The 13,667-nt window shown below is 37.6% G+C and overlaps 1 protein-coding gene across 1 annotated transcript in view; it reads left to right on the top strand.

Moving 5' to 3' along the window:
- The first annotated feature begins 478 nt into the window (after positions 1 to 478).
- Positions 479 to 13,667, top strand: part of LOC149155052 (structural maintenance of chromosomes protein 2-1-like) — an 82,117-nt gene continuing 68,928 nt past the window's right edge. The window contains exon 1 of the mRNA XM_089443767.1: positions 479 to 1,005. Within this exon, the coding sequence (XP_089299893.1) occupies positions 688 to 1,005 (318 nt within the window). The 5' untranslated portion in view covers positions 479 to 687. The remainder of the gene's footprint in view (positions 1,006 to 13,667) is intronic.

Genomic DNA, 13,667 nt, shown 5'->3' on the forward strand with positions numbered 1-13,667 from the left:
AACAACCATTATAAAACATTAAAACATAAAACCTTTATTTTAATGATATAATTACTATCAAAATCTAAAAAAAAAACACAAAAAAATTCATAATCTTAAATATTATGGAGTTTTTCCTATTTTTTTTGTAAGTTTGGTAGGACTACATCTTTAGCATGTCCAATATATCACTCTGAATAAAGTGGGGAAATGAACCAATGACTTCACATTAAGGAGTGTCTTAATAGAGCACCCCATCACCGTCAATCTAAAACCCCATAGACTAATTTTTCCTATATTACATGTATTATTCACTAAAATGAAAAATATTAATATAAACTTCCCCTCCTCACATACTTACTCCGACAAAACCCACACAAAAAGCAATTTATGATTGCCAAAGGCACTGCTTAAAACTCCACATTAATAAAGTGCGAAATATCCTGAAAATTAGCGTCAATTGACACAAACAAATTATCTATTCGTAACGCGACAATTTCCGTCGGGCTCAAAATTCAAAATGTCTATCTCTTCAACTTTTCCCGCCTGAACAGAGAGCAAACAGTGAAAAGCAATGAACCAGAGTTCCATTGCAAATGTAGGTTTGGTATTTACTCAGAAGGAATTCTCTTTGTTACTTCCTGCTAACAAGATACAGGTCAGTGTTTCGAATTGCCGGAGGGTTCCTGAGCTCGCATTTTTACAGCCATGTATGTCAAGGAGATTTGTCTGGAGGGTTTCAAATCCTACGCCACAAGAACGGTGGTGCCAAATTTCGATCCATTTTTCAACGCCATAACGGGGCTGAACGGCTCCGGCAAATCGAACATCTTGGACTCCATCTGCTTCGTGCTGGGAATCACCAATCTGCAGCAGGTGAGGGCGTCGAACTTGCAGGAATTGGTGTACAAGCAGGGCCAGGCCGGCGTTACTAAGGCCACCGTGTCCATTGTCTTCGACAACTCCAATCGAAGCCGCAGCCCCATCGGCTACGAGGACTGCAGCGAGATTACCGTCACTCGACAGGTAATTTATCTTCTCAAAACCTAAAAACTCTGTAATTCCAGAATCTTCGGAACTTCGAAATGGATAACATGAAACGCTTGTTTGGCGCGCAAATTATACGGGAATAATGTCAATGTTAGGATCTTTCATTGAAGTAAAAATTCGGTTTCCGTGTCCCTTCATGCGAGCTAAATGTAAAATGTAGATTTGTTCTGCCAATAAGTGAAAACAAATCAGGGACTAGCAATATCAAAAACATTACAAAATTTGATAGACAGTTAAGGTTAAGGTTAGACTTAGGTCCAAGGGAGAAAGCGAGGCGTTTATATAGTCCCATGTAGGTTCGACTCCTCACGGGAGCTGGACGACGCGCTGCCAGCAAGAGCTCTGTTGAACTGCCCAGGGTAATTAAGGCAGGCGGGGCTGTTGTTTAGTTTAAGCAGCGTGCCACCTTTTGATAGGTGGTCGATGCTCCTCATTGTTGCGTGATAAGGAAGCATTATTTAAGAAAAGAACAAAACAAAATCTATGTCTGAAGATAACATAAACAAAAGGAAACTTATGGCCTTTCCCGATAACTGTCTTAGTTCTGACTTCTGAAGCAGTCCTTACTGTCAAACTGAACGAGGGCAGAATATCCAGTTGTAAAAATTCTTGAAGTAATGCTGCCACTTCTTTATTCTCAACTTATTACCCTGTACACGTTGTCAATCCTCGTCTCCAGGGAGCCCAGTTATAGTGTAATCTCTTACTGAATTGGGGCTGACCTGTTGAACTAATCAAGCTCACAACGAGGATTCTTGCTTCTCTCTCAGTCTGCAGCTTGATCAACTTTCTCATACTTCCACATCTGACGGAACCCTGTCAAAGCTTCCTCAATTCAAAAACTCTTAGCATTATTCGTCAAGAGTTTATTGTCAAGCATCCACCACCTATCAAGAGGTGTGACAGTGTTACACTTGGATGCATGAGGTCAGGTCCAGCTCAACAGACACAATGTAACGGCTTGCTTGCAGGAGTACATCAGCTCTGGAGAGGCAAACCTGCCACTTTTTTGAGGAGTTGAATCCAGGTGTGGGCTCTAATAGTGCACCACTCTCACCAATCCAGTTCATCTATAGTGGTTGGCCTGCCTTAATTTCCCACACCATCTCTTCCAATTTAGATTTGAATATGGGTATCTTCTCCTCTTGTGGAAAATGCTTCCCAAGCCGAGCCAATGCTTCATGAATCTCTTGTTCAAAAATGGTTATTGATGTATCAACATTTTGTCATCCACAAGTTCTTTGGATACAAGCCTTCATGTGGATGATTTCCTACATTCCCTAACAAAATGTTGCTCAAGTTCAACAATGTCTTTGTGCTAGGTTTATCCCCTTTATCGATGAAGGAAAGGTTACCATCGAGACAAATCTCCTTTGACTTTGCAATAGTGGAAGATGAGGTTTTTTTCGTTTGAGGATTCCACCAAAGAATGCTTGATTTTGTGTCCATGACCATTTATGGAATTCCTTTGATTTGATGTGACTCCCTATACTAAAACAAACATAGACTTGCTCTTGCAAAAATCAAAAGTTGTGAGGAATATTTAGGAACACGACAGAGCATGAAGAAATTGATAGACTTTTCTCTCACTTGACCCAAACTTGGTAGTAGGTTGGTAGAAGACATGCAAACGAGTGGCACATTATTGATTCTAGAGGTCATAATCACTGCCACTAGATTTGATTTGCATGGGATTCTATGGTAAATCTTGATAGATATAAGAGAAAATATAGCCCTTATCTTCTGAAATAAATCCTTAAACTTCAAAGATACGAAATGCATTCACACCATAATAAACATGAGAATATAGAAAAAAACCTAACACCATTAATCATTCCTTACAGAAGGAATCATTCTACAAGCCATGCTTTTACAAGAATCAACTTCCAAGTTCCAATATCTCTCAATACAATGATACTTATGTGTATTTATACTTTCTCATGAGTATTCCTAATGCCCTAAGGCAACTATCCTTTATTATAAAAATAGTCTAACTACCTAGTGGACATGTTTTGTTAAATTACCCTTATGAACCCAACAACCTGGCTATTTAATTCCTAACATATTACAGATATATTGAATAAAAACACAACTAGGATCTTAACATAAACATTCATTAGAAGTAAAAATGACAACCAATCCACATCACACATTATACACAAATATTTTGCCCAATCAATAGTTTTTCATTAATATAATATCAGTACCTACTTGAGCTCCCTTTCGAGGAAAATGGCCCTTTGAGGAATTGACAAATATAACTTACCTTGATTTGATCTACATGGTCAAGCTGTATATATGGATCTGATCTACTTGGTTGATCTAGATCTCCTTTGCTGCACCCTTTCACCTTCCTGTGACTTGATACACTTGGATGAAACTCCTTCTCCACCCAATCACTCAAATCTTCTCTCAATTCTTGTGCTCACTTACTGTTCCATGTCTTCTCCTCTCAGGTTTGTTTTTATAATTTCTCATTAAGCTAAATCCCTAACCCTTGTCTCCAAAGTGATGGATGGCTAGGATTAAATTCGAACCCACTTGAGATGAACAGTTGAGATTAAAACACATTCACTAAAGTAAATACTTTTACTTTTCCTTAATTTCTTTAGCTCAATAGCTAACATAATTAATTATGTGCTTTTAATAAGTTTGACTTAGGTTAAATTACCAAAGCAACCTAGTCGGAGACCCAAATCCTACCGCAACAAACTAATATTACTTCTCCTACTTGTTTATTCATGCAAGTTATTTACAATGTTACACTGTATATATGACCTCGGTCTAATGGAGTAGGAATAACCTTGTATAATGGACGTTGCAAAGATTGAAGGATTGGACATTCTCGGCATATCTGTTTTAGCATACAAATCTACCTAGACATATCACAATTGCACAGCTAGTGATCTTGACATACCTGTGAGGATCTCAGTTGAATGGAGTAGCAAAGATCTAGGACAAAGGCACAATGTCAATGGATCTCGCATAGCAGTCTTGGCATCAAGGCCTCGGTGATACTCCTATAGAAGTCTAAACTCTAGACAAAGAACAGCAGTGATAGAACCTCTCTCTCGGCCTAATAAGATTGATGTTAGACGTTGTCTCAATCACATACACACACACACACACATACTACAATTGTGGCACAATAACAAAGCCGCAGAAATGATCATTCTTGGAGGATACAATCCCTGCATAACAAAGCGCCACAATAACCATTACAGTCTCGGAATAAATGAGACAGTAAGGACCTCAATATAGTGAGGAATAGTATCTCATCTCGGTGGATCTATTTCTTAACAGTCAATGTATATATATATATATATATATATATATGTAATGGAAAGATCTTCGGATCCCTCACTATCTTTACATGATCTCATTGTCTCAGTGTAAGAAAGATCACAATGATCCTGCAGTCATGGAATACACTCTCGCATGATCACAATCAACATGATGGTCTAGAGTACAGTGATGAAGGTAGGATAAAACAGCTATCATGGCTGTCATAATGAAGTTCTCAGTGGATCATTAAAAAAATCGAACCTGAAAAAATTCGTTAAAATTCGCCTTCAGGTTCGTTGAGGTTTGTTTAGGTTCGAGTTCGTTCAAGTTTGACTTGAGGTTTGAATTTCAAGTTCGGCGAACCTGAACGAATTTCATTTTTTTTTTTTTTTTTTTTCCAGGTTCGCCGAACCCTGTGACATAGACTATCACTAGCGAACTGACATTGATCTAGGCCCTGGATGGTTGGCCCCACGTTGGCTTTGCGCAACCTCTGCGTCAGTGTTTTAAGAAACGGCCGTTCCGAAACGGAAACGGCCGAGTTGGTCCGATTTGATGCCCTCAGGACTGACTCGGTGGAGGAAACGGTTCGTTTGGCCGAGTCAGCCAACTCGGCCGTTTCCTCCACCGAGTCAGTCCTGAGGGCATAGAATCATGAGTTCATGCCATTTTTTCAAAATATGAATGATATACATAAGTTGGCTGCGGATTTTCAGACCCTGTTCCAATGACAATGTATATGTCCACAAATTGATGAATTACAGATCCAACTTTAGGCTGAAAATATTAGCCTCTATGGCCTTCTCATAGACTTCAGTTTTTGTTTCTTGCTTATATATGTTCGGGTCATCAGCCAGCAGGAATGCCCATGGCATATATAAATGAAGTTTTGTTCCTATCTCAGAAATAAAATTACTGGATCTTTTCCTTGAAAAGAAAATGACTTGGGTTTCTTTTCTTTATATTAGTGCACTGCTATCTTGTATTGTAATTCTAAATTAGTACATACTTAGGAAATAGTCGGTGCCGTTAATTGTCCCTGTTATCATCTTCATTTATATTTATAACAATTAATCTTGTGTGTGCCATAGATAAAGTTATAAACCAGGTAAGTGCATCTCTACTGTAGATGATCTGATGCTTGCAACCATGCATTCTCCTAGAGATCTGTCCTCTCAATTGGATTGCATACATATTACCTAACTCAACTTAGACTGAACTCTGAAGTCAAAATTAGAAAGCTGCTAGAATAAAACTGAACTAATACATGTAAACTTCTAAGGATACCATGCAAACAGTTGAGGACAATTTGTGGAAATAGAACAGTAATCAATCCTACGTATATAATGCATTATAGTGCTCAGTCAACAAGAGAGGAAGTGCATCGTTGCAACTTGCAGTGCACAGCTCGAATTACTGTAATTGAAGTATCGACATCTGTTCATAAGTGTGTGCTGGACTGCCACATATGTGTCTGGGCTGTAGAAGACTATCTAAGGTACAATTTAACAAGTTGCAATTCCTATGCCAACTGTGTTAGGACTCAGGAGAGTATTAATGTAGAGTGAATCCCATCAATGGATATGTTGTCATAGCATGATAGTTGCAGATATCACATAGATAGGAATCAGACATCACATAGATAGGATATCACATAGATAGGAATGGTTTTCTTTAAAATTATGTTTAAAATCTTTAAAATTATGTTTTTTTATAAAAAAAATAAATATTTAATGTATTTTTTACAACGACCGAGTCATTGAAATCGAGCCGACCGAGTCATTACCGTTTCGGAGTCGGAGTCGGAGTCGATCCTCGGCCGAGTCGGAGTCGGAGTTTTAAAACATTGCTCCGCGTCAACCTCTCTGGGGTCTGCGTCACCTCTTCCACGGATCTTCTACTGTCTGGAACTTCCTTCCTCTGGCCCTTCGGTCTCACACCTCGGCTTCTGGCTCTAGAACTCGAGTTCCCAATTGAATCTCAGACTCCCTCTGAAGCTCTACACTGCCTCTTCGTGGCATTGCGTTGCCTCTTCTGGATCTCTCTTTACGTTCTCTGTAATGTACCCCTAGATGAGGAAACTCTCCAACTGAAAAACTATCCTTGCCCCTCACTGCAAGAAACCTCCTTGTTGACTTCTTTGGCAACTGTTGCATTGCTCTCTTGAGAAATCGATCTCTTGATCTCACTCGATGTATCTTTCAAATGCCCATCGAAGTCCTTCTTATAATCTTCTCGTTGAGTAATCAACGACTCAGATTAAATTCTAATAAATGGCTTAGATCATATTGACTTGATCCCCGTAAGAGTGGTATGAGACACTCTTTTATCTAGGACTGACTTCAGGTCAGTAGAAAATGGTATGATACATTCTTGATCACTTCTTATTCTTCATAGTTCAATAGAGCAGAGTAATGAATTGATGGCAGAGATAGTACAGATGGGCAGATGGATTAGCAGATGGAGTTCTCTCTACTTGAGAGAGAGTGTTAAAATTGACAACTAGGGCCAATCTCCACATGGGTCATCTTATTTATGATCGCTGATATTTTTCCTGGATTCCTCCCTCTGAGAGGTGTAGGATTGATCTGGAGATCATCTGATTCCAACATGTACAAATGAAGTTATGAATTTATTTTGATTGTGGACAAATTGTCAAGGTTGGCCAACAAACTTATATAGGCTCAAAAGCCCAACAATCACGTCTATTCATCCTCAACGTTTGCTATAAATACATGATGCCTTAGCCTCATTTGTACACACTTATCTTCACACTTATCTCTCTCTCTCTCCCCTCATTGATTGGGTGCGGATTTTTGTGCCTCTCTCTCTCCACACATTTGAAATTTCATGAGCGAAATTTTAGGGGGCTGAAATTTCAAGAGAGCGAAATTTCAAGAGGTCGAAATTTCAGGAGACTGAATTTTTGGACGGTTTGACCATGTGTTGACCAACATTGTTGACATGTTTGATTGGGTTTTTGGATGAGATATTTTTGTTTGGGCAAGCCGCATTTATGGGCATAGAAATTGAGGTCAAACGTTGAGTGCAGCTAGGGTTGACCGCAAGGTTGGTTGTTTGACCAGGTTTGACTGGACTGTTTTTGGGCTTTTTTGAGGGTTGATTCATCTTGTTGTTAGCAAGCCGGAGTTGACTGAAGTTGACCAAATTGAGGGTCAAATTTGCCCTGTTGACCAATGTTGACTTTTTTTGTTAGGGCTCTTTTACTTAAGGGAGATCAAGACTTAAGGGGAGTCTAGTTTTAGAGGGAGCAACCCTATGGAACCTAGTACGTCAGGGTCTAGGGAGATCAGACTCATTATTGCAGTCGTTGCAGCAGTAGTGCAGAAGCAACAATAGAGCAGTAGCAGTAGTAGTGTGAGAAGATCAGATTTTGCCATGCATGTAGCTATACCTTCATAAGTGAGGTGGGGTGATGTAGAGCTTTAGTCTCAGAGTTGCAAAGAATTGGGAATGGTCCATAGGAGAGCAAGAATAATTGCAGTATACTCATTTCATTGATCAACAACCTTGCTATAGGGGCCCACAATATTCAGTAGCAGAAGGATCAGTGTGAGTTGATGCAGTCAGATGTTGAGGAGCACATAGCAGTGTTGATAGCAGTGCAAGAGGTACAATGCACAATCAACAACAATGCAGTTTTCCCAATAGATAGTTGCAAAGACACAAGTGGTTCAGTATGTTTTGGATTCTTCACAGTTGCAATAGCAACAACAATAGTGAGAAGTAGTGCTACAATACATCTCACAGGAGTTGGATTAGGGTTGTGCAAAGCCCTTTTCTTGGTAAGAGGGAGTGTTAGAAATTGTAGCAAGAAAAATGCTCAATTTTGACTTGTGCCTTAGTATGAGTAAATCAAATTTCCACATCAGCAACATAACTTGGTGGCAGTCAACTTTTGTGACATGACCCGTGTCAAATAGTTAGTTCAATAAATTCGAGTTATAGGCTAGAAGTAGAGTTGTGCATGTAAAGATTACTAAGGACTTAGTAATCTAGTTGAGTTATTGTTAGATGAACTCAATTAACTGAGCTCAAGTAGCTAGTTGAGTCAATTGAAGGTTAGTTGAGTAGTAGAATTGTTTTTAAACTCAGTGATCTCTCAGTTAACTAGTCAATCAGCTAAAAAAAAAAGACACAGTTATATATGGAATTCGAATTGCATTGTTGAGGTCGAGAAAAATGCATATTTGTATACTGTTGAGTGTACAATGCTTTTGCATTGAGGAGGTGATCAATTCGTCAAGCTATTGCACAGGGAAATAGGAATTTCTCCTATTTCTAGGGGCTAATTCCTCCAGGATTGTGCAAGGAAAGAGGGGCTTAGCTGATGCTTGAATTAGCTAAGTGTTGGCCAGAGCAAGTCAAGAAGCAGGAGAAGATGATTTTGCTGTGCAAAGTGTGCTTCATATTCGAAGCAAGTTATTGTAATTGTTTCTCTTTTCATTTGAATTAATGCAAAGTAGCAGAGAGGTTTTTCCCAGTTGGTTTCCCGTAGAAATCATTGTGTACTTGTGGTTTTGCTTGTTGCATGTCATGTTGTTTTGAATTGTGATTTCCATTCCGCATATCAATAGAGTAGAATTTGTGTCTACTGATTTCAGTTAGATTTCTTGAGCAATTGCAATTTCTATCAAATTTCTACAATAGTATCCTTGGAAATGAAAGTTTTGAATTGTGATTTCCATTCCGCAAATCAATAGAGTAGAATTTGTGTCTATTGATTTCAGTTAGATTTCTTGAGCAAATGCAATTTCTATCAAATTTCTACAATAGTATCCTCGAAAGTGAAAGAAAAGATCATAAATTCTTTTTAATAATCTAGACTGATAAGAACATGAGCCTTAGCTATACCATATTAAATATCTTGAAATGCCCTTTTGCCTTCACTTTTCTAGACAAATTTAGCATCTTTCTTCAATAAACTCTATATGGGCTTGACAATTTCTTCCTAATTTGGAATAAATATTCTGAGGGAGTTAATATTCCCAAGGATATATTGAAGGGACATAATGTTATGCAACAATAGGATTCACTAAATAGGCTCAACCCTCTCAGGATATCTTGATCCCATCTTTTGAGATAATGTGACCAAGTTAATTCCCTTCTGTTACTCCAAACACTGACTTGGCAGGATTCAAGGGTATGCCAAATTCTCGACATTTGTCAAAAATTTGTCTAAGGTGATCTATATGAGTGACACCAACCTTTGAAAAAACAGTGAGATCATCTTGATAGATTTCAATAATTTTTCCGATCAATCCCTTAAAAGCATAGTCCATGGTGCTTTGAAATGTAGCGCCAACATTTGTTAACCCGAAAGGCATTATGAGATAATCAAATGTTCCCGAAGGCGTGGTGAAGGTTGTTGATTTGGGGTAGCATCAAATGTGCTCCAGCCATGAAAATTGGTGGAGAGGCTAAAGCACATGAGATCTCCAAGACCCAGAAATGGTTTGGGCAGATTCTACCCGGTTTGTGAGATATTAAAATAATTAATATTTTTAGTGGAGTTCCTAAGTTTAAACTTAGGAAAAATAAAATATTAATGGGTATTAATATAAAACTGGGTTAGAAGGTTCCAAAAGACATGGATCAAGTCAAATCTAATCTTAGCCGTTGAAGGACCAATAGGGAAAGCATAAGAGGAGGCTTGAGGGTCAGTTGGAGAATACACGAGATTGATCAGTCGTTCGATTTACTAGAGCAGGGTTGCTAAGTAAAGTCAAATCAGTGATCAATAGCGAGGAGCAGTGAGTACTGGACAGAGAGGTAGAGATAATGTCGAGAGACCAGCACAGAGGCAGAGAGGCAGAAGCAAAGCCAGAGCAGGCCACGTAGAGTCCAACAGAGACAACACAGAGGCCAGAGGGCTTGCCTTCTATGCAGATGGCAGCAGGAGTGACGCAAAGGGTCCCAGAGGTTGCGCAATGCCTCAGAGCGCTGACACAGAGGGTTCTGACGCTGACGCAGAGGCCAGGAGGGTTGACGCAATGCTTCAGTGTTGCTGGAGAGGGTTTCGTGGAACAGATTTTCTGAATACCTGCTTTCGAATAGAGGGGTATTACTGTTGGTTGTTTTTCTCTGTCCGTTGAGCCAATTTGGCACCCAGTTGTACTCAAAGATATACTGCATAATAATATACCCTCAAAATTGCTGCACTGATTTTCCTGCATTGGGTTTTTCCGGGGAAGTGTTGTCCAAAAATAATGGTGTCACTCGTGTGTTTGTTTTCTTTCAGCTGTTGATCTGTAGATGGTTGAGATTGTATTGTGTTTATTTCGTTATTTATATGTTTTAAATAACTTGTTCATAATTAACAAGTAGAAGAAATAAACCAGAAGAATACAGATTAAATTTCTAATCAATAGAATTAGAAATTTTCAACATGATCATCATAATCATAAGGGTGCCCTCTCTGCCTTTTAATGCCTAGTTGACAATCAATTTTGTTGCTTTATTGGTAGTCCACTTGATGTGGTGAACCATAAAACTCTAGTCTTAGCATGCTAGAGGTTACCTTTCTAATCCATTTGCTTTAGGATTTCAACTCCCACTTTTTAGAGGAGGTTATCCCTTGTAGTAGCTTGATAATAATTTGTGAGTTTCCTTCTATCTGTATTGTATCTAACTTTAGTTTTAGGCAAATTTTGATACCTCCTACGAACCCTCTCCTTTTAGCTTGATTATTTATATTAATCCCTATGCTTTCAATTTACGTTACCATCTTGTCCTTATTGCTATCTCTTATAACCACTTTCTTTGTGTCTTACCTTTGACAAGGTTGCTACACATTCCAAAATGGGACATGTTGAAGTTGTAACTAGAGTCGATCTTCATAATAAAAAATTATGATTGATGTATTGATTATATTGATTATATTTTTTACATTTATTATATTTTTGTCAAAGCATGTTCTTCATGCCAATGTTCCAGCAAGACGAAGGTGCGGGCAGACGCACACGGGGGGCATGTGGGAGTACCCTCAAATTTTAGGGAAAGTTTGGGGGTGTGGGGGGGGAGGGGGCGCATCGGGGTATAGAATTTTTCTTTCATATATATATATATTTGTAAGCTTGGTAGGACTACATCTTCGTCATGTCCAACTTCTCACCCTGATTGGGGGAATAGCACAAGATTTGAACCCAAGAATTCTAGTTTGGTGAGACTTCATTTCCACTGCCATTGTCAATTGACTTACCCCAAGTGGATATATATATATATATATATATATATATATATATATATATAATAATTCAAGTTCATATTCAATAATGAAAGCATAAATAGACTAATAGTAATACATTGAAATTTGATCCACACATAAAATTTAAATTCATAATTGAATTAACTAATGACATACATTGATCCATACTCATCATTCATCCATACCATGAGATTCAATAATAAAATATTCAAATACATTGATCCATATCATTCATTATTCATCATTCTACAATCTACATTGATTTAACACTTAAATTCATCAGTCATCATTCAGGAATCTAAGTTGAAAGCCAAACAAACTTGTGTATTATTATTAGCATTACTATATACTAGATACTGAAGTTTGAACACTAAAATAGTCAATTACTAAATTCAAAATTTATATAACTCAAAGTCTCAAAGTAAAAAATAGTTAAGAGCGAGGAGTCAAGAATTAGTCGGAGGTCATCAATATCTAGTGTCACAACTCAAAAGTTAAAACTAAAAAGTAAAAATGGATAATGAACTCTTAAAATAAAATCAACATTGAGGACTCAATCTCAATGGTTGGTCATCTACATCCATTAGTTACATGAAGTTAACGGGCTTATCAATGGGAATGTAGCGATCTGAGTCAGAGTCACTCGCTTAAGTAACCAACGGAACTCCAACCACACCATTCTGCAACTCATTTGGTCCATCCTCATCATCTATCTGTGAACTATCCTTTGGATCCACATCCCATCGTGTTACCGGTCCCCTCCAACACTCGGGTATCTGCCTATGTGCAAGACGTAGAGAACTGTTCACTACAACTAGCTTCTCTGCTCTCCTAGAGGAAAGTCTATTCCTCTTGATAGAGTGGGTGAAGCATTATATTGACGAATTCCTCTATGCTGTAGAGAAACTAGTAATATGAGACAATAAGCAAATAACAAGTTGTTGGATCTTTGAACATCATCCCCATGCATGGTCCACCAACCAATGGGGTCATCTTAGCCTAAGTTGTTGCGATCTTCCCTTGGATCACGCTTGTTGAAGTGCACTACAACTAGCTTCTCTACTCTCCTAGAGGAAAGTCTATTCCTCTAGATAGAGTGGGTGAAGTATTATATTGACGAATTCCTCTGTGTTGTAGAGAAAATAGCAATATGAGACAATAAGCGAATAACAAGTTGTTGGATCTTGTCTTTGAGGTTTTTGCGAGTTTCATTATTGTTCAGATTATCTTCCGGATACATCGCATAAGGATTCTTTTTCATCGACGTTTCGAACCAGCAACGGTGGTTCATCTTCAGGATGTGAGAGAATATTGAAAGACTGGTCTTATTTTTCCACTTATATATATGGAGATGCTTAGCCGACATATATAATTGACTTATTTATTCTTTTTTCCTTTAGGTTTATGGTTAATAATATTTGTTTTAATTATCTAATTATATAATTCTTTTTTAATTTAATTTTGATTAATTATTTTTTTAATTAATTTAATTTACTTTTAATTAATTATCTCTATTTTAATTAATTAATTAATCAAAATTAAATTAAATTCTTTTAATTATTAATTATTAATTTCAATTGTTGTAATTATATAATTAAAACTAATTATAATAGAGATAATTAATTAAAAGTAAATTAAATTAATTAAAAAAATAATTAATCAAAATTAAATTAAAAAAGAATTATATAATTAGATAATTAAAACAAATATTATTAACCATAAACCTAAAGGAAAAAAGAATAATTAAGTCAATTATATATGTCGGCTAAGCATCTCCATATATATAAGTGGAAAAATAAGACCAGTGTTTCAATATTCTCTCACATCCTGAAGATGAACCACCGTTGCTGGTTCGAAACGTCGATGAAAAAGAATCCTTATGCGATGTATCTGGAAGATAATCTGAACAAGTTGTTGGATCTCTGAACATCATCCCCATGCATGGTCCACCAACCAATGAGGTCATCTTAGCCTAAGTTGTTGCGATCTTCCCTTGCATCATGTTTGTTGAAGGGACCATTGAGACTTGCAAATTGCATCCATTGTCTCTTAATTATTATGAACTATACATCTTTGTAATGGCAACTCGAACGCCCTTTTTGTCCTTTGGATCTTCAGTGGGAAG

Source organism: Pinus tabuliformis, chromosome 9 (assembly GCF_031772625.1).
Source record: "Pinus tabuliformis cultivar Carrire ecotype Pingquan chromosome 9, CPIR1, whole genome shotgun sequence".
NCBI classification, from domain to species: Eukaryota; Viridiplantae; Streptophyta; class Pinopsida; order Pinales; family Pinaceae; genus Pinus; species Pinus tabuliformis.